The sequence below is a fragment of the Aristolochia californica genome, unplaced genomic scaffold (assembly GCF_029961685.1).
Source record: "Aristolochia californica isolate CCGP_79_NKW_82.1479 unplaced genomic scaffold, dmAriCali1.0.hap1 SCAF_1, whole genome shotgun sequence".
Classification (NCBI taxonomy): Eukaryota; Viridiplantae; Streptophyta; class Magnoliopsida; order Piperales; family Aristolochiaceae; genus Aristolochia; species Aristolochia californica.
Window position 1 is genome coordinate 9064103 of NW_027181770.1, and position 20808 is coordinate 9084910.

The 20808-nt window shown below is 38.4% G+C and overlaps 3 protein-coding genes across 6 annotated transcripts; 1 reads left to right on the forward strand and 2 right to left on the reverse strand.

The window, feature by feature from the left end:
• Positions 1–1651: 1651 nt before the first annotated feature.
• LOC137944812 (calreticulin-3-like) lies at positions 1652–8085 on the reverse strand. Of its 2 annotated transcripts, XM_068790574.1 has the most exons (15): positions 7941–8085; positions 7103–7210; positions 6533–6725; positions 6046–6304; positions 5874–5930; positions 5730–5777; positions 5484–5570; positions 5332–5389; positions 4361–4438; positions 3544–3611; positions 2951–3046; positions 2717–2773; positions 2509–2610; positions 2059–2091; positions 1652–1904 (listed from the first exon to the last, which is right to left on the reverse strand). In XM_068790574.1, the coding sequence occupies exons 1-15, from the start codon at positions 8056–8058 to the stop codon at positions 1893–1895; spliced, it is 1374 nt and encodes a 457-aa protein (XP_068646675.1). In that variant the 5' UTR covers positions 8059–8085; the 3' UTR covers positions 1652–1892. The 2 variants fall into 2 exon arrangements, with proteins under 2 accessions (XP_068646675.1, XP_068646682.1); XM_068790581.1 differs by lacking the exon at positions 4361–4438.
• A 531-nt stretch (positions 8086–8616) lies between these two features.
• LOC137944826 (uncharacterized) lies at positions 8617–9176 on the forward strand. The gene has a single exon (XM_068790594.1). The coding sequence runs from the start codon at positions 8668–8670 to the stop codon at positions 9061–9063; it is 396 nt and encodes a 131-aa protein (XP_068646695.1). The 5' UTR covers positions 8617–8667; the 3' UTR covers positions 9064–9176.
• On the reverse strand, positions 9176–19502 carry LOC137944791 (uncharacterized). Of its 3 annotated transcripts, none has more exons than XM_068790554.1 (5): positions 19248–19502; positions 15032–16156; positions 13863–14135; positions 13545–13636; positions 9176–10421 (listed from the first exon to the last, which is right to left on the reverse strand). In XM_068790554.1, the coding sequence occupies exons 2-5, from the start codon at positions 15959–15961 to the stop codon at positions 9545–9547; spliced, it is 2172 nt and encodes a 723-aa protein (XP_068646655.1). In that variant the 5' UTR covers positions 15962–16156; positions 19248–19502; the 3' UTR covers positions 9176–9544. The 3 variants fall into 3 exon arrangements, with proteins under 3 accessions (XP_068646655.1, XP_068646663.1, XP_068646646.1); XM_068790562.1 differs by lacking the exon at positions 19248–19502 and adding an exon at positions 16869–16921; XM_068790545.1 differs by lacking the exon at positions 19248–19502 and adding an exon at positions 16465–16811.
• Between the last annotated feature and the right edge of the window lie 1306 nt (positions 19503–20808).

A 20808-nucleotide genomic window follows, 5' to 3' on the forward strand; every position in this document is an offset into this window, starting at 1 on the left:
TGCACAGAAATGTAGATTGAAAAGAAAAGAAAAATATTGATAGAGATTAAAAATAATATTAAAATACAATAAGAGGAATGGGTATTTGCCTCATAACAAATAATTTGAATGAGAAGCCTTTAGAGGGGAGGGGAGGGGAGGGATAACCAGGCAACAATGACACCATAGTCGAAGCAGCAACACAATGAATACTCTATATTGTATTTGGATCTTAATATGGGCTAGGGGTTATAGAGATAAAAAAAAAAAAACAATATTACACCATTCCATAAAACCAAAAGTCGAAGTACAACTGTAAAAAAAAATTTCAAAACACTAAATATTGAGCAAAAGAAAAACTTGAAAATCAAACTTTGCAAACTTAGTGCATGCACACACATATAGACATCAAAGCATTCACCATGGGCATGGAAATTGTTCTCCATCCATAGAATAAAACAACCAAAATTAAACCCAACAAATTTCAATGACTTGAGACCCACCAAAGAAAAACTCGAAAATCAAACTTTGCATAAGTCAATCCATGTCCACACATATATACATTAGAGCATTCACCTCCAGCACGGGAGTTGCTCCATCCATAGAACAAAACAACAAAAAATTAAACTCAACATGTTTTGATGACTTGGGACACCAATTTTCTGATATAAGTATTCAAAAGAATTTATAAAACAAAAAAAAAAAAACTTAATTCATGCAACATCTTTGTACATATTATTCTCAAAAAAATTTCAATTTGAACAACTTTTTAGAGGGGTGAGTAACCATTAACAAAAAAGAAAATAAATATCAAACAAAAAAAAAATATCAAACTTAATTCATGCAACAAAAGAAAAAACCAAAATAAAGAAATAAAAGTCTAAAATAAAAAAGGATACAAGATAATGCACAAAATTTCAAGACCATAAGAGGAACACAGCATAAAATTCCAATATCCTTGTCTAACCCCTAAGTTCCGTATTTCCCAATCAATGCACCGACCTTTGATTACACCATTAGTTGTCGAAGAAAACAAAAACGATGATGATAAAAGAAAAGGAAGAAAAAAACAAAACGAAAGTTCAGAAGAAACAACTACTTTCTTATGGAACTAAACTTGAACCTTAGATGCCAGAGACAAAAATCTTGATCATTCAACATCAATACTAATGGATCTTCAAAATTCAGATGTTGTTGGGCATCAAGAGTGATAAAGAAAAAGAATTCAAACAAAAGAAAAGAGAAGGAGAAACTAAATAGAAAAGAGCAAAGCTAATAGCTTTTACGCCATATGCTAAAGATGAAACATGGAGATGAGTTTGGGAAAACAATTTTCTCGTTAAGTAAAACTTTATCCCATGATTTTCTATAAGATTCAATCAATTTGCATGATTTGTATCTATAGGAATCGCGAGGTCAGCAAACTCGGGCCCGTTGCTATACTGATTATATAGATATACCAAAAGATCATATATAAATAGAACAATATATCAAAAGAGTTTACTCTATTCCACTTAAATAATGTATATCTATTTCGCAAGGACACCAACAAGGGATTCTTGAGTCTGTCATGCCTTACCTACTCCTAATGACAAATTTTACCATGATTAGCAACCCCAAATATCAAGGCTTTCGAACTCTTCAACGTTCAGATTTCACATTGCACCTCTAATAAAAAAAAGTCCATTTTTAACCACGTCCAATCGGCCAAAAAGCCTATGCCTTAAGGGCTCACAAACATGTTAGACCACATAAAGACCATATGGACACCACTGACACAATAAGATACTCACAACAATCAAGGTGTATCAGGATGAGTGATTAATGCTAACCAAATAAAGGAGGATCATTTCTTCTCTTTAATTTTCCGGAAATAAAAAATTTCTACGGCGCCAAAACAGCTACTCAGCTTCTCATAATTCATCCTGCCATTACCAAGTCAGAAATGTCAGTAACCAATCATATGTCTCGTGGGGTTTTCTGAGGTTTATTTGAACCAGAGGTTTGTATCTCTCTTAAACCTGTTAAAATAAGAACAACTTCAAGTAGAAAAGATAGGTTTGAAGCTATGGAGCTTACATGGTAATCGTCCAAATAATCATGCCGGCTCCGCTGCAGAGAAGAGTCTTTGATGTTAGCACGTAAGATCAAGTTACAAACTGTCATACTTGCCAAAAAATAGGTGTTACAAAGTGTTATCATTATGAGGACACTTCGTATTAGGGCAAGCATCCCTTCTAAGTTCATAAATTGGGCCATACACCAATTGGGATGGTCAGGTTCCAATTGGTACAGTCCATCATTAATAAGCTCAAAGAAAAACACACCACACTTAAAAATGAAATTTTCATAAAAGAAAATTTGAAGCTTATGGAAATGGGCGAACTATCTATCTTTATAAATGTACTAATACAAATATGGATTAGACGCTGCTGGTTACGTTTGGAGGATAAAACGTTCCTGCACCAAAACATGGTCGTTGAAAAATAGAGCCTAGCCAAACTTCAGTTAATACAGCAATACACATACCTTTCTGTATTTCTCCCTGTAGTCCTCTCTATCACGGGACCGGCGATCGTGGCCCCTCTCTCTTCTCCGCTGCTCCCCTACCTCTCTTGCTCTTCGAGCTTCCTGCATGATTGACAAATTAAACAATTAAAAGGTCGACAATATGGGAACAATGTAGAACTAGCCGTAGAGAGGAAAAAACATTTGTGTCAACCTAACAATCACTCACCTCTTCTTCTTGAGCTTTTCTCACTTTCTCTGCTTCCTCAAAAGCCTCTTTCTCAGCCTGAAATAACAACGTAGAATAGATGAATATAAGCAGATCTTGAAGATAAACAGAATGTTATTTGTAAGCATTGAAGTTAGCTGTGCATCATTGCCTTTTTTTTGTTAAAAAAACATTTATTTAGTTGCTCCTGTTGTAATTTTTTTTTTTTATGGTATCCAAGGGAAGCGTATAGACCTCCTTATTTAAGGACATTATGTCCTCCACAACCTCTCTTGCATATACTGGATCATCACATATTAGAATGTTGTCAAAAACAGATCCTGCCTTCACCTGCATTATACTGAGATATTAGATTCTTCACAAGAGGATGGAAATAAAATCTGCTTAACTCACTATGTGATTATTTGATGAACTTATGAGATCCCCTAATAACCACCACAGAACCCAAATTATATTCTTTCAAGCTCAATTTGCCCCATTGGGCAACTGCAATCCAGGTAACTAGCCGATTCAGACAGATTCAACCTGACAAATCTTTCAGTCAGCTCAAGAAAGGGGTGGAAGTGTTGCAAGTGCATTAAGAGTAGAGTATCTCTAATAACATCAATAACTGATGTGGATACTGTATTGCCTGAGAACACAACTCTATCAATTTCAATAGAATGTGGGGAAAATGCTGTTGCAAACTATAGCACTCAGCTTGTATAGACTGCAGTTATATGCATTTTGGGTGATACTTGATGCCACATTTCTGCTTTAAAAGGATCGAGGTCTAATTCACTAGCGATATTGGAAGTGATTAACAACCAGAAAGTAAAGACAGTTACCTGCCAGACTTCAATGCCTACATATTTCAGTGGCTTCAGCACATACAGGTCAGGATCATCATCAAACTCTGTGAAAACAAATGCAATGTCAACGGCAGAACGCTTCTCTTTAAAAGTGTGAATAAATGATACAACATTTTTTATGGTCAAGGCAAACACATCAATATAAGTGAAAGATACGAACAAAGAAAATATATCATTCCAAAAAAAAAAAACCAAAAATGTTCAGAGACAGTTACAGCTAGACTTCAATTATATCTCACACAAGGCTTGTCATGAAGCTATTCTATCTACTCCATGGACTGCAACTAACTCTACACATCCTAGACAACTTGAACATAGATCCTTTCTGGAAAAAAAAAATTATACCATTCACCTTACGAATTGACTCAATAAGGAAAACTTTTCTTTTCAATCCTCAGAACTTGACATACATATTACTCAAAAAAAAATGTCGTTTTTTTCCTCATATGTACTTAAACATGTAAGACATGTGACTGTTGAAAGATTCCAGGAACATAACTTTTAAGAAAGTGACTATCTACTTGAATCTTGATCAAAATTCTACCTACGAAAATTTAGAAAAGAAAAAATGGAAGAATAAACAGTGTCAACCTCAGGAAAAAAACCAAAGGAAGGGGGGATTCAATTACCTGTCAAAGAGTAGGTCTACAGCTTGTGCTATTTTAATTACCATTGCATTAGAATTACTTTGGCAGTTGAAGAGGTATTTTTATCAAATACTTGAGGAAATACTTTCCACACGATGAGAAAGGAAATAGAATTCCAGAGTAAAGAGAAAACTTCTATTCTCTACCTCTCTCTTCTCCCCTTCTTATCTCCTCTTTCCCTCCAACCTCTCTCTTCTTTCTTCCTTTCTTGTCCTCTCTTCCAACTAAATTCCAAAGAACACACCAACTCTAAAATTCAATATCCCAGCTGCAAATTTGTATCCTGGTCATAGAATTTCAAATCATATTCTGATATGCAATTCTAAACACACCAACCGTGCAACCCTCAAGGAAAGACTTTTGAGCTCACAAGAGAAAAAGAGGGCAAAATTTTCTAGTTTATGAACCTTTTGTCAGGAATTAGACGCCCTAATTCCAAACTAACAAGATCAATAATAATAATCGCGGAAGAAAAAAAAAACAAGCACGAAATAACAACAAGATTTATATAGGTTTTCCTCAAGGTGAGACTACATCCTATCTTCCGCCGCTGTAGTAATCTACTATGAAGATGAAATAGTTTACAAGAGAGAACACACACTTACAAGTGTTGTTTTTCTCTAACCTCTCTCTCGGCCGCAACTAATGCTCCTCGGATAATAAAACCCTAATAGAGGTGCCCCAAATATAAAGAGGAAACTAGGCAACCGCGATACAAAAGTAAAATTCCCAAACTGCCCTTAATGAAACAGTAGTTAATATATCGTGGACCGAGTGGTGGCAGGGGGCTTCCCTCCTCCCTTCCAACCCCCACAATGACCTTACTGTGAAGGTCGATCCATGAACCAACTCAACGTAGGGCATTGATTAGGCTCTACAACTTAACACCTTTATCCTCTTTGAACCAAGTATTGTCTTTCTTTTTCCATTAGTACATGACCTAACTCTAGTAAAAATTAAATTTATAAAGTCTCTATCTCACAAGAAACAATTAGTAGGCAACATATTTTGCCTGAACAACATTGAAGTATCAAAACTAGTTTGTGAAATCCTTTATCATCACCCGACTTAAAATTATAAGATTTAACATGACGCTTTTGAAAGGGCCACAGTATACCTGGATTATCAACCCATGGAGTCTTCCATTTTCCTTTGTAATTTGGATTCTTGATCCTCTGCTACCACAATAAAAATAATTCATTTGACAAAAATGATGAAGTACCATAAGGGAACAAGTTTAGAATCAGAGATGAACCCAAGCAATCATACCTTTGGCTTCCAGGGCCCCTTATATGCAGGGTTTGGTACTTTTGGTGGTTTCCAGATGCCATCGTCATCCTCATCCCAACTATCAGGCTGATAAAAAGAACTAGTAAGACTTTTTGCATCATAGTTTAAAAGAAATCTTGGTCTAGTCAGCTATAAATGAAAACAGAAACATTTTCTAAAAAAAAAAAGAAAAAAACAATAAATAAAATGAAAAACAAAAAAATAGGAGTGAAGATGTTGTTGGACCTGTTTAGCTTTTGGATCGGGAATTTCAGCTGGAATTGAATCATATCCCTGCAGTGAAAAAATGATTATGTGGCCAAATTTTCTCCAAGACAGCTTGTTTCTATGGATACTAAACAATTTTGTTAACAATATTCAGCAGCATACCTCTGGTTTAACATCACTAGGATCATCAATGTAGTCCCTATCATCCCAGTCCTTGGGCTGTGGAAGAAAGATGTCAGATGAACAAGTTATCTTTTTTTTTTTTTTTAGCACAATGAGAAAGAGAATCAAGTAATCAAATAAAAATTCCTTCTAAAAAATAATAAACTTGAACCTTTTTCGCATTGATGTCTTTGATTTTCCTAGGGGGAAGTATGTCCCAATCAGTGTACAAGCTACCGGATTCCCTCTCCCTATTGTCAACCAAAACACTATAACTTGCATCAGACCTGAGAATAAATGTGTAGAAGTGTGTAAGCTTGTCTGTTTCACACTGTAAATCCTTCTTGATAGGATAGTTTTGGCCCTGATAGGAAAAAATAAGATGGAGCTTCTTTATCTGTGTGCCACACAAGTCTGGGCCAAACATCAAACTGCACAAAAGGAAGTTAGCAGTGAGTGAGTAATTCTCCTCAGTAAAACTATCCTTCATTTGTGATCTTCTTATTTTATACTCCATTTTCAGTTTCACTACCAAAGCTGAGAAGCCTTAATTCTTCATCTCACAATATATTAGCTTTATTGATTTATTTAATTTTCTTTTTGGCATGGATACAGATACAGTTACAAAATCAATCACACATCAAAGTAACGTAACCAACCTATAAGGAGTATCACCACCAAATTTTTTCTGATTCACATAACCAGAAAGAAGCTTTATATAACCACCACCACATTCAATATCCTGCTCAAATTTTATAGAATACTGGACAACTAGTGTTCTATTCTTGTTGCTGAATTCTGGTATTTTTGCTGATATGGCAAAATGTTTAGCATCAGTGTTTGTTTGGATACCTGCATTAAGTATGCAAAACAGTCATTTACATGGAACTAGTGGTGATGTGAATGCAGTCCTATTACTCAGCTGTAGGAAGCACGGTTGTTCGAAGGAGCAAGAGGTGGCATCCTTCAATATTTAATTAATCAAATCAGAGCACAACAAGAATGGAAAAGCCTGCGTCTTCAATCCTGCTGTCAAAACAAATATCTTACCTGTTTCACATGAGAACTATAACAAGTTTACATATTGTTTAGTTAGAAGGGACATTCACTCGTCTTGAGCATTTTAAAGGATGAGAACTCCAAACTTTTTCAATTTTCAGGATTTTCATCATTTTGTGATTAATACGTAGTAAAATATGTTACATGTTCAAGAGCAAGAGAAAACATACCTTTGTCATCTGGATCACCAGAATATTTTCCAGCAGTATGCTTGAAGGAACCTGCTTTCCCTTCAGTCCTCTTCCAGTCAGACTTAACCCAACGACGTTCCCAACCATCTATACCATGGGAATGAAAAATTCTTAGTCAGCAAGAAGTTTCTTTCGATGCAGTCCAATATAATATTCATTAGCACAGTTCAAATCCAGTACGAGGTAAACAGGCGGAGACGGGTAAAAATAGCGTCAACAAAAATTTAAAGCGAACAAATGACTTCTAATACTTAAGAAGGCAAGGCTACTACACAGAATGTAAGGAAAGCCTTAAATCTACGCAGAGATAAATGTCGCTTGAAGTGCGCGAACAAAAAGGTGGCCATAAGGAGAAATATTGCCGAAAGCATGATCACTAAGTGGACAAAAAGGCTTGCAGAGAACCACCATTGCCATACAGGTTAGCGCCGAGAGCGGAACTCAGAAAGAGGTCTCTGACACCGAACAGTGAAAGACAGAGCAGTCCCAAACCGAGCCATTTTGAAACTGAACAAGGAAACAGCAGTTCCAAAACTCAGCTCGGAAGTAGCTCGTAGTCTCTGTCACCATTAAGAAATCATCTAAACTCGAAAGGAAGTTCTTTTACAATAAGCTTCGAGAGGAAAAAGTAAATCAAAAGAAAGAGCTGAAAAATTCAAAATGAACTTCACAAAAACTAAAATCGGTATCGGTCTACACATGTCGCATTCAAATTTCTCAGTAATCAAAACAGCACCACTTCGGCAGCTGAAAGTGAGCCTGAAACTAACGGAAAGGAAGCAAAGCGAATATTTATTATGACAATCAAGGATATTACCTTCAAACCTCTCCTCGAAAATAACTTCAGCACGAGCGAGATCAATTACAAAGGAGAAACAGAGGGAAAAAATCAGCAGCAGCAGCAGCAGCTTTAAAGTTCCGGTACATTCCGCCATCCCCGGCAGATTCGACTGGTATGCCGACTGAGAAGACCAGTTATAGAGGTGTTCACTATATGTATGCCCCCGAGGTAGTAGTGAACTACAAAAGTACCCTTACCTTTTTGGAAGAGTGCTATGCTACTCCCCCATTCCCAGATTCCAATGTCGTGAAAAATCCCAAATTTGACTTTTTTATTTTAGAAAAAAGATACTAAATTTAAGTTCATCGAAGCCATGAGAAAATGTGGGCCCTGTGAGAATAAATGGTCGACCAATTCTTGTTCAGTGCGTTCCGCTTATGGGGGGAGGGAGGGACCCACAAGTCTTATGTGAAAAAAATCAAAACTGGAATTCCACTTGATAGAGAAAGATGATGACTTGGATAGAGAAAAACGTAGTTTCTTTCGTATTTCGTTGTTGACTTCCCATCTAAAACAGATGAAAGCAGAGACGAAAGGAGAGGTGGCATTCACGTAATTTTGAGAGGAAGTGTGAGTGTTTCCAGAAAGAAGACTGGGTCTCCGTCTTCCTACTTTCCATTGTCCACACTTGAAACGCGTCCTTATGAAAATTTCAAACTGCAGAGTCTGAGATACAGCGGCGCAAGACGGAACTGGCAAAATAATGGATTACAGCCTCGCGGCACTGAAGCTCCTATGCCTGCAGCTGAAAAGCGCGCGGGAGCGACCTTCGTCTTCCCCGCCGTCGTTGACCCTCGGCAGCATCGTCTTCCAGCGTGTTTGGCTGCAGGGCGTCCTAGTGTCAGCCTCGGAGCAAAACCGTTTCCTCCTCGACGACGGCAGCGACGTCATTGAGCTTTTCCTGCCCAACGATTTTAAGCACAAGGAGTGGAAAGTTGGAATGTACGTTATGGTGGTCGGGGCTTGCGTTATCCGTCCGGCTGATCCACCGGTCATCAAGGTTCACAAGATCGTCGATCTCTCGCCCTTCGCGGACAGAGAAGCTATGTGGTATTTGGAAGTGATTGAAGCTCATAAGATGTTCTACGAAACTTCTTAGTTCGAATTTGATAGCCCATCCAAGAGGTGAATTGTTGATTTTGACCGTGTTGACGGGCAGGAACTAGGGTGTTTGAATTGAACTGAAAAACAACATTTGAGAAATGGAATCAAGAGGCGATTAGAGCCAATCAATTATTTGACATGTATCAATTAATATTCGACATAAAAAACAAGTATTAATTAGATAATTGTGGAGACATCTTCTCCTCTCCACAAAACCAATACATTTCTTAATGTTGTATCCTCGATCTCTTTCTTCAAAAATATATTTCCAAACAGCAGTCAACATCTTCTACCGTGAGCATGTAACCCTCCCCCTTCGTCTGAGGCTTTTTCCTCCAAGAGGAGACGATGATGGTAGATGCTCCTTAATTACCCCAACTTAGTATATACACACAAATTAGTACAGGATAATTCTTTCCTAAACTTCAGATCCCGTGAGAGATGAGAAGCGCCTGCGAGCAATATATTAACACCAGTCATCTGTTACCCTTTGAGTCCGTATTCCGACCAGACGGAGTTGTGGTTCCGCCACCTAGTGCAACTGCAGCCGACTCCACATGTGTAAGAAGATACTCGTAGATCTTCTTTCTCAGCCTCTCAACTGTCTCAGCTGGAACGATGCAATCCCCACTGTTCTCCTTCTGAGCCACAATTTCATCTAGCCAGTCGTTTACTCTCTTCAGCTGTGACAACATCCCTGCTATCTGACTCTTTTCCGTCAATGCCGAAGCATCCACATCGGCATCTAAGAACTTCTCAATAAACCCCAAGAACCAATCACGGGATTCTAACTGTAAGGCTTTTGCCAGGACTGCAGCTTCATTTAGACCACTACCACGTAACCATTCGGGTGGAGGTGGAGGCGGAGGCGGAGGCGGAGCCCGTTGTTTTTGTGATGCAGATGAACTATCCCCAATCCTGCGTGGAGTTGTGGGGGTGGCAGGTTTAGAACTGATGGAAGGGCGACCTTTGGTTTGAGTCTTTTGTGTGGTGTTCTTATTAGGACTCTCCAACACAACCATTGTTTGGTTGCCAGTAGTGCTTCGACTTGAAGCCGATGATTGAGCTGATGCAGAAGTGTATTGCCCTCTGTAAACCAAGAAGGGTGACAGATCAGTGGCTAATGCCGCTTGAACCCAAGAAGTGGCAATTTTCTGCTTTTCCGATGAAATCCTTAATGCTTCTTCTGGTGGATCACCTTCTTGGTCTTGAGATATTCCAATTAGAGCAGTTTTTGACAAGGAATCTGCAATCAGACTAGCTTTATTCAAGTTTGCAAAGAGGTCTAGGAACTGTTCCACGGCAGGTTGTGGGCTTTCCTCTTTGGCTGAAGAACTCACCTCAGTAAACATACTGCAGAGAAAATCCAAAAATGTAGACCACTGTCAGTCAGAAATGGAATTGGTTAACAGCTAATGCCAGAACTTTATAATAATTTAGGATCAAGAAACAGTCTCAAGCACTCAGAGAGAATAACAAATTTATGTCAGTGTACTTTCAAATTTCCTCAGGCATTCAAGGCATGTCAAAGCTTCAACTTTCCCCTGTTTTTCCAATAATATCAGTCTATGACAAGATCTTAGTGTTACAAATTTGAGTAAGGCAACGAATCACTAATTTTCACATCAAAAGGCGTGGAGAAGAAAGGCATTGGCATACTGATACAGGAACATCATGGATGTGAGAACCCATGTTGTGGCCCACATTGGAAGCTACATAAAGAGATCAATTTTATTTTTTCACTACCAACGATGGTTGAAAATACATAAGATCATGTCAAATCAAAGAGACGGCACCCTCCTTCAAGGATGTTCACAAGCAGCAACTTTAGAAGGTAAGGTTCTACTTCAATAAGTGAACAACAATTTAAAATGGAAATTGGTAAGAATTCTGGATGTCTAATTTTTCAGTAAACTAAAGGCCGTCAAGACAGAAACTAGGTTTTACCAAAGCAACATTCTGTATATAATTAGCTCTACATAAAAAATAAAAAAAAAGGATGGCAATGACCTCAGTTGCACTAAAATTAAAAATACCAGACTTTGTACCACACAATTGTCTCATTCTGTACAAAATTCCTCACTTTGTACAGATTGTATGGGACCTTCACTCCAAAAACTATTGGTGGTTATATTGCCATCCCCAAAAACAAACAAGAAAAGGGATTCTCAATCAAGATTTTTCCCATTATGTTAGGCTACTTAAAAGAGATGAAACAACAGGAGTTTTGTTTCAGAGCTTAGACAGACAAGAGCTGAAGACAACCAAAAGTTAGAAATGTTAGTGCAGTTGTGGAAGGGTATTTTAGTAACATAATTTAACCACAGTTTAGAGCGAGGGTTATAATTTTTACAATTTTTCAAGATCAGGAACAGCAAGGGGACAACAGATTAGTTGATCAAGCCCTAAACTCTTGTCTTCTCTTTAATCCTCTATCCTACTTTTATCTCTCTCCCACACTTTGAATTATGGGTGATTCATTTTTACATTCTACTTCCTTTTACCTGATTTTCTTTCTCAACAACCAGATTGGCTTTACCCTTTCAAGTCAGATTGCCTTTTCTAGCTAAAACAGTCATCGTAGTCGAGATTCACTACCATAGACAGCCAGCCCTGCACTGATTATGCCATTAACCTTGGTCAAGCTCCTTGAAAACAGCTTGAGTAGAAAAATTCACAACAGGAAACTTCATACTCACCAAGGGTCTTATTTTGACTTGACAGATAATTAAATTCAATAACATAGAACAACACATCAGTCAAAGACTCCTGATTTTTGTTAGCACATAAAAATGTGACAAGACAAGCCCTGTCTCTTCCCGGTGTGTGCAATTGAGTAATTAATTGATCATAAGCTTCCAAACAACTCAATATCCAAAACAAAAAGGAAAGCATCCAAAATCAACTGAAGGAATTTAGGAGCTTTCCAATTTCAATTCACGCATTAGTACATAGTCTAGCAGATTAACTATAGGATGAAACAAATCTCCTAACCTATAGAGAATTCAAGCTTATCTTCGACAAGCAGATAAATCGCTAATGACATCCAAAAGAATCATTTGACACTAGATAAGTTGAAATGGCAGATCTGCACCATGTACGTTATACACAAGTTCAAATAACATGCAACAGGATCTGAGTTACTTTTCTAAGGTTTGACATAAACCTTTGTTAAAATGGAAGTCATGGAAATATTTTGCAACACGAGTAGCAATGCCCTGCTTTTCATGACACAACCATCAACTGCACCTTTAGAAACCAAAAATTGACCCTTCATAGGTTGAATACTTATGGCAACAGAACTGCAACATTCCAACCAACCTTGTGGAATTCTATGATCCATAATAACACTTAACAGTCCCTTGTGGAATTTTCTTATCCATTATCACAGTTACCTATTCCTCCAAAATTTTACGTGCTGACTAACCTATGAAAAAGGTGTAACAGGCTATCATCAGAATAATGGAGGAGCCACTTTAGATTCCAATAGAGGCAAAATATCTAGTGATTCTATTCCACAAGAAGAAACTAATGGCGCTTTGTATCTGACAACTAAAAAGAGATTGGCTTGAATGAAACATTGCTTTACTTTTACTCATCACAGCATATAAACAGCAAAAACAAAGGCATAAAATCCCAATTTCCTCTTTTTGACATTTTTGCTTGGGTTCTTATAAGACCCATAATTGCCCCAGCTTGAAAGGCCCATGACATGCACGGACATGGAATGCCCAATTGTTTAAAAATCCGATCTGGAAACAACTTTGGGTCCATGAGGCAAGATCTTAGGCTTGCATGAATACAGTTATCACAATTTTAAGGTGAGTAATTCCAATCACTCAAATAAGATACAAATCTCAAGTTGCCAAAAAATAGAAGCCATCCTCAATGACTACTGGGAATTACAATTTGAATTTGAGTCTGAAAGAGAAAATAATAAGACAGAATAAATGATACTTTTGAAAACCACATTGCCAGACATCCTCAAGCATCTGTCACTTTGACTTAATTGCTTTCGTTAAATGAATCCAAAAGGAATCCAAACTTCTCTTTAAATGCATGAATTACACTTGGCAAGAAGCTACATACTACTTTAAAGATAGCACTTCAATAATGTTATTCACCAAGAGAACAATTGGGATAAGACAACAAATCTAATGATTATGGTAAAACACAAATGTTTATTAAAAAAAAAAAAGTGTAAAACGCTGTTGACAACAAGCAACAACAGAGACAAATGGCCAAGCATGAAAGAAATGTCAGGTGTAAAATTTGGACTAACCAGAATAGATGCAAGCCTTACTGAGAACTCATACAATCACCTCCGCGGACAAAATCATTTTTGAGCCCAGAAAAATCTCACACTCATAAAATGTGCTCCATTAAAGAGTAGAAATGTTCACTCTGAGCTAAACTCCAACATAAGTAACCTTAAGTAACACTGTTGCAATTTACTTATAACTGCTACTTAATTACCTCAAACACCGCATCAAACTCTCTGCAGCAGAAGCTTCTTGGACGGCCTCAATTGCAGCCAGCTTCGCTGCATCTCTGTGCTTCAGAACTTCCTGAAATACATGAATGACTAGCATTAAAAAAAAGAAAGAAAAACATATACGAGGATCCGATGAGCCAAAAATCTAACCCTATGGCTCAATTAATGAGAACCCATGACATTGGCCACTCTGGACCAGCCATATATTACCACTGAAGGAGCATGGAAATCTCAACTGAAGCTGATTGGCAGATCATAGCGATTAGTAGTATGCATAATGGAAGCATAACCTTGCCTACCTTTCCAAGTTTTGCTAAAGATGATGGAAGAGAAGCCCATGACACACTGCCATCTGTCAATCTTTTACCGGTAGAAACCTTCACCAAGTTCCATGGCACTGCACCATTAGCAACGTCTCCTGAACTTCTCTTTGCGAGAGAAACCCGTGGCTTAGTGACTTTTTCAGGATCATCCACAATTCCATTCATGTTGTCCTTCTTTGTGGGCGTCTGAACTCTATTTACCTCTTTAGTAGACACCTTGTCATTAGGTTCTGGCTTCTTCTTAGGGGCCTAGTCATTTTAAAGATCAATTAAAGCTCTTGTCAGAACTCCAAATAAATGTTCATTGACGTGGGCAGACAGGATCAGTTAACCATAAAGGGCTGAAATGATAAAGATGAGAAGTTAATAATCAAGCGCTCTTGACATCGACAAGAATGAAAAGAAAATAATATTGAAAGATTTTCATCCCAAAAAAAATAAATTAGAATATGTTAATATGAAGATGCTAATTTTGTTCAGAGTTCACAAGAATATGTTAATGTGAAAATACCAATTTTGCAGGAAAATCTTTTAACATAAAAATAAAATAAAGTAAGCCAATACTTCAAAAGTAGAACATGGCATACAATTACTCTATCAGGCTGATATTATCTATTGTCTGCTGATAAGATAGTAGAGTATCAGGGCACTGTTTTATTTTAAGCACTTAATATGCACAGAAGTCTTATTTGCTTCTATACAAATATATTTCTTAAAAAAAAATTGAATATAAAAACACTTAAGAGGGGAATAGATTATTGGTTTCATACCCACCATAAAAATGGATACTGAAGCAACAAGCAATTCTAAGCCACACAGACCACTAAAAAAATGTGGTGACAGCATGTCTAAAAAATCTCAGAGAAGGTCCATGTTGAAAAGCATGAACTCCCTCTAAATGGAGAGTTTTCAACGGGTGACTAGGAGGCTGCATAGAGTGATTCGGATAAATTTTTTCTGAAAAAAAGCAAGCTATATGCTTCTTTAATCAGTAAGAGCAGAGGGCAGCACAATTCCCCAAAGTATGTTAATATGCTAAGCAATTAGAATAGCAATTCTTAAAAAAATACTTGGCTTTAACAGAAATCTCCAGTCTATGGCATGAAACATGACTGGCAGGGCAAGAGGGAAAAGAGAATACTTACAGAAGTGCTGTGTGAATCTGATTTACTAGGTCTTGCTGCCCTTGGATTTGAATTCTCCCTCCCCTTTACTTCAACACTTCCTTCCCAGCTTTTTCGCAAAGCCTTGGGCCCTACTTCAATCACAAAATTTCCAATTGAATTTCCGGCTGTGGCCTTCTTCACAGCAGTGGTTGCCTTGAAAACAGAAGCAGCCTTCTCAAGTAAACCCTGCTTAGAACTAGGCTTCTCTGAAACCCCTTTTATCTTTGTTTGGTTTCTAACTCCATTTGCAAACTTCTCAAATGAAGTAGGAAGTGAATAACAGCTGGTTGGAGATGAAGGTATTGACCTTGAATGTGAGGACTTAGATCTCATCTCTGTTTCTTTCTTCTCTAACGCATGCACACTAGGCCTTGACAGAAGAGACTTGGATCGGCTAAAATTTTCAGTCCTTGTCTCCAGATCCCTGGCTTTATTACTTGACAAATTGCTCTTCTCCTTGTCCGCCTGTGACCTGCCATTTGTTCCCTTAGGAGAAGTTTTATAAAGTGGATTTGATCCAGAAGAGTTGAGGAAGCATAGGGAATGAGTGGCAACCAGATCCTCAGGGGTGCCAACACATGGGTGCCGTCCGGGGATCGGCCTAACACCTTGTAGAATTGGGACAGGTGATGCCGCCTCCAGCCGTTCAACATGGATAAATTGACCCAATTGTAGCTTATCACTGAGGATGAGATCATCCTGCTCATCGGGGAGGGAAGCATAGGTTGCATGGGAAGAATCTGAGATCTTCAGATAAAATCCTTTATTTGGGAAAAGCTCACCTCCGGCCAGTGCAGGAACAATGCCAACGACCTGGAGTAGTGATGAACGGTGTTCGCCATTCACCTTCACATCGGTATTCATGTGCTGCAGAAGCTTCAAGAGAACTCCAGGAACCAAGGAAGCCATTGTTACGACTCCCAAAACGCATCACTCTGCTAAGGTAGCTAGTTATTTAAGTTATTCCGTTCGATAAATCCAACCTTCAAACTCAGATCCGTAAGAACGGCCACAGTCAAGAGTAACAAGCGAAGCGTTCTAATAGGAAGCTCGTGATGGTGGCGCCGGCTGTTCAGTACTCTTTCACTCTAAAAAATAAGATACCTGAGTAAAAAATTCGACAGTCTTGATCAACACCGCGATGAAATTTTTATTGCAGGACAACCATTTCAGGGAAGAAAAGTAAAAAGAAAGTAAAGCAGTAATCTCGAAACCCACAAGGCAAAATCAGAACTTTTCAAGAGACTGCAGAAAGGGATCATTGCTGATTTCTGCAAGCACGGGAAAGTGATATTCGTAACACCCATTTCGGAAAATAAGAAATAATGCGAAACGCAAAATAGACAAGCATACATTCAGAGTGGGAACCAAAATACTCGCTCCAAATGACAACTAAACAGCAGAAAACTTACTTGCAGACCAGTGTGCGGAAATGGCAGAGTTTCAAATTCCGCTGAACAGAGACAACTGTCTCCCCCAATACAAGATGAACAGGCTGAGCAAATCAGTTTTACGGATAAGAAGAATCCAGGTTATTTTCCATAACAAACATCCCGTTCAGATACACATGAACGAAAGAAAAGAAAAAAAGAAGTCGAGATCATTGCAGCAAGAGTTCCATGATTGAGGTACATTAACAATAACTTCTAACAGAAATCTGACACAGCCAACTTAGAATCTGACAACATCCATTTGCCCTTCGTTTTTTTTTTTCCTCCGTGGTCTTTTTCCTCACCTCCCCCCACTTTTACACAAACGGGACAAGAATAATAACACTACAGGAAGGAGGCAGGCAGGCAAGCGACAGGTAACTCACCTTACAAAATCCCGACGCAGCTTTACAAAGAATAAAGTCGTCTGGAGCTGTTTTATTAACTGTTATTTTTGTCACGTAAGGTGGAGAATTTTTACTTAAATAATTGTCCTTAATGCGTGGTACCCCCCTGGGCGCATGTGGTCAGTGGTGTACCAAATCAGGCCTTAGATCCCGCCGGAGGCGTCATCTCCGGCGCCCGTCGACGGTCGCTGCTCAGGCTCACATTCATTCCCACGCTCCAAAAATTAATCCCAGAAACTAATGATGGTTCATAAATGATAAAATCGCGGTATTTAAATACGGTCCCCAGTGGGCCCCCCGCTTTAGATCCCTGCTATGGCTACAAGTTACTGCAAAAGATCGCTCTGAACCGTCGGCTTGCGCTTTACAGAATCAATAAAATTAGTTACTGCCGGTTACTTTATCTGCTCCGAAGAGTAAGGTTTCCGTGTCACACTCACGGAGGCCAAAAGGAAAGAAAAAAACGCGGGCTACGAAAACTGAGGGTCCGGGTTCGTGACACGCGTCGATCGAAGAATGGCGGCCATAGATTCCATGTGCAGAGTCCGTGCTTTCACACGGAGTCAACCGAAACATGCATTTTCCTTGAGGAGCATAAAGTGTGAGGAAGCGGCCAAGCACATGGTTGGGACCACAAGCCTACTTCTCGATCTTTACGGTTCACAGTTCGTTACTAATACCCACGTACTCGAGACTTATAACCGACTCGGCCTCTTCAACATCCGAGTTAGATCAGGCCAATCAAGTTGGGTCACCTGAGTTGAAACTCGAAAAGACTTGACTAAGGAGCATTTAATCGCGCATAATTCAAAAAATCATCACGTACGATGAGTCAACTCATTAAGTGAAAGAATCATAATCAGGGCGGTTCTGTCCATAAATTCTGTATATCGTTCAATATATGTTAAATTTTGATGGATATAAAACTGAATATTTTTTAAGGGTTTCAATGCAGTACCCTTTATATCGAAACTTCCCCCATACGGATATTTCGAAGTGTTTTATAAAAAATCCTCGTGGGATCGCCACACGAAGGGAGCGAACTTTAAAAGGCTTGGTAGGCAAAAAGAGGCACGTCAACGTGAAGAGTTAGGTCAGAAGTCCAAAATCATATCAAACACACGGTAAAGGGACGAGAAAGGAGTTAATGTGAGAAGACTAGATAGATAAGGAGGCAGTTTTCACTAATTTTTTAGTTAGGTGATAAAAGCCACATGACGGGCTTGTTGCTTCTAATAAACACTTGGGAAAAAGTCAAGGGCAGCAGTAAATACAAAGATGAGCTATTTAAATGTCTAATGGTTTTGTTATCGGTTTCTAGGTTACAAAAAAGAGACCCTTCGTGGTGGTTGAGAAGAAAGTCTTTGAAAAATTGCGTCTACCATTTGTAGTTGTTTCTTGTGGGCTTAAAAGTCCCAAAAAAACACAAACCAACAAAACTCAAGCCACGAGTCTTGTCTCTTTCCTAACCACTAGGTAGCATTAGTATGTGATGATTTGGGGGTCTCACTTCTCCGCTTTAAAAACGCTAGTGGATGATTCTATTCTCTTAATCATACAACATTATCTTATTAATTAAGCAAAAAAAGAAAGAGCAATGATTTGAAAAACTAATCTAAAGAAAAGACATTTGGGTTGGGTGGACATAAGAAAGGAATCAAACATTTAGCAGCATTTCTTCCAAATCTTTACTTTTTCCCTGTGCAAAAGCACGACTACTTTGGAGTTCTGTTTGTTTGGATACCATTAAACACTTGACAGTCGACCCCAGTAAGAAAGATGGCAAGAAATTACAATTTTATTTGTATAAATGAGTGTTTAAAATGGGTTAGAAGACTGCAGTTGTTTTGTGGGAAAAAAAGAGAGGATAAAGCTAGGGATGGAAACAGGTCAGGATGAGATCAAAATAAGGGAATGGGAGAGAGGGGTTCTAAACTGAGGCAGAACATGTACTAGTATATCTGAGTATATTAAACCTCGACTTTAAAGCCTGCACTTGGCCACTTAAAAGGCATCCGTTAGGATTTCGGATGAAGGACGGCAGGCATTATTGCTTGCCCATTAATTACCTAATCACACTTTTTCACCAAAGATGGACTTCAGTTGTGTACACAGTTTATTAGTAACAACAACTTCTCTTCTTGAATTTTGCCTTTATGGGAATTAATAAGCTTTTCTCCCGTCAGAAGAATAAAAAACCGAAGAAACCTACTTGCTTGTTAAGAAAAAGGAATGAAATAATGAAAAAAAAAAAAAAAAGTGGCTTCTCCAATCATTCATGGCGTCAATCCGAAGTTTCACTGATCTGCTTCTCTTAAACTAAACTATTCAGCAAAAGAAAAAGGAAAGAGACCGTACCTCTCGGATCATCAAAAGCTTCGTCACTGCAACTGCTCGCCGATGGCCGTAACTGGATGAAATGCGCGCGCGCTCGTGTCTGGTTTCTTCATTTTTATAGCCGTCACGACCAGTCGTTCTTGCTCCATATGTTAGGGCTTTTAGAAATACCTAAACAGAACGCCAAGAGGAAGGAAGCGAGGCTTCTCTAATGGCGCGGGACAACCGGTATCCTACTTTCCTCCCGATGGGAGAAGGAATCGTTAAGAAACTTTATTGATTCCTTACACGGCTGGGAGATTTTAAGTGGAGATGACCAGTCAAACCCCGTCGGCCGTAGACGCGTCACCGCATCAGTTTAAGATTAATTGATTAGACCTTAACAACGGCTAATAAAACAAGAGATCGTGACTGAGAAGCTCCGGAGACGCAACCAACACTTTTCAGTTGTAGGTGTGCTGTGGACTATGGACAGCCGGCGGGCGAACCGAACTCCAGAAAAGCCGTGACGGCGTTTTATATTTTGTGCACGTATCGGTTATCGCGGATAAGAATCACATATCGGCAGATAGGCGTTGGATTCCTCCTAATCGTAATGAGATTGGAATACAATTAGCTCTCGATTAAAAGACCCTTGACAGATATTTAAGAAGAGAATTGACAGAGAATGGGGTTCAATTAGCTACTGACGAATTGTCCACCCTGGAACCGATCATGGGCAATTGAATGGCGAGAGGCACGGGATGTCCAGGCAAGAGAGTAAAGGCTGGAAAAGAAAGAAGGGATTCATTAAAAATGTAATTGAATGGTGGACCGAGAATCCTATTAAGTATTAGCATTTACTGTAATTCATGTGATCTGCCAACTAATAAGCTTAGATTTGGGATGAATTCCTTCAAATTTATATTCTCAATCACGTATGCAACCTTGCCTCCATTGAATAAAGAGTGTCACAGGTTTTGACAATGTCTAATTGAATGCACATTACCAGTTTTATTGAAATAGGAACTTGACCAATCCCATGTGGATTTTAAAACCTTGAAATCCGATAGTTTAGAAAATAAGTTTGAAAATTCGTTATTTAAGTAAATACAAATTTTAAATTTGGTATTTTGATAAATGTCCCTTTTGATTATTAAACACGACATCATCTATTCAGGAATTAAGCCAACATTGTTGTGATCAAAGATTCATAAACTCCTTTGATTTGTGTGATATAATAGTTCAATGTCTGATCATCAGTTTTCTTCACGGTTTGCAATGTTTGGCAGAGATGCATTTCATGGACCTTTGATTAATTTGCAATGGTTATCTCGAATTTTTGCCACCCATCTCTTGCGCAAATAGCCTCTTCAGTCATTATAGCATTAAACCAACTAACAAGTAGTTGATCTCTAAGTTCCCATACTTCAAACAACAAATTTATCATGGAAGAGTTAAATTTAACATTGATAGACTATGTGGAGGTGAAATATATCCATCAATGAATCCCATAAGGTGTTGAGATTCAAATACCAGAATCCATTAACTTCTTCATAACACATTACAAGAAATAAGATTTTTGACAACAAACTTTTTCACT

Bases quoted from the DNA above. Each gene is read 5' to 3' on its own strand.
- LOC137944812 (XM_068790574.1), bottom strand. From the start codon at position 8,058: ATGGCGGAATGTACCGGAACTTTAAAGCTGCTGCTGCTGCTGCTGATT. The intron at 3,612-4,360 runs GTAGAGAATAGA...TTGTTTTCACAG, and splicing joins AAGAAGGGGAGAAGAGAGAG to AGTTTGATGATGATCCTGAC. The intron at 2,774-2,950 runs GTCTATACGCTT...TTGTTATTTCAG, and splicing joins TAATGTCCTTAAATAAGGAG to GCTGAGAAAGAGGCTTTTGA.
- LOC137944826 (XM_068790594.1), top strand. From the start codon at position 8,668: ATGGATTACAGCCTCGCGGCACTGAAGCTCCTATGCCTGCAGCTGAAA.
- LOC137944791 (XM_068790554.1), bottom strand. From the start codon at position 15,961: ATGGCTTCCTTGGTTCCTGGAGTTCTCTTGAAGCTTCTGCAGCACATG. The intron at 14,136-15,031 runs GTAAGTATTCTC...TAAAATGACTAG, and splicing joins CAGATTCACACAGCACTTCT to GCCCCTAAGAAGAAGCCAGA. The intron at 13,637-13,862 runs GTAGGCAAGGTT...CATGTATTTCAG, and splicing joins CTTTAGCAAAACTTGGAAAG to GAAGTTCTGAAGCACAGAGA.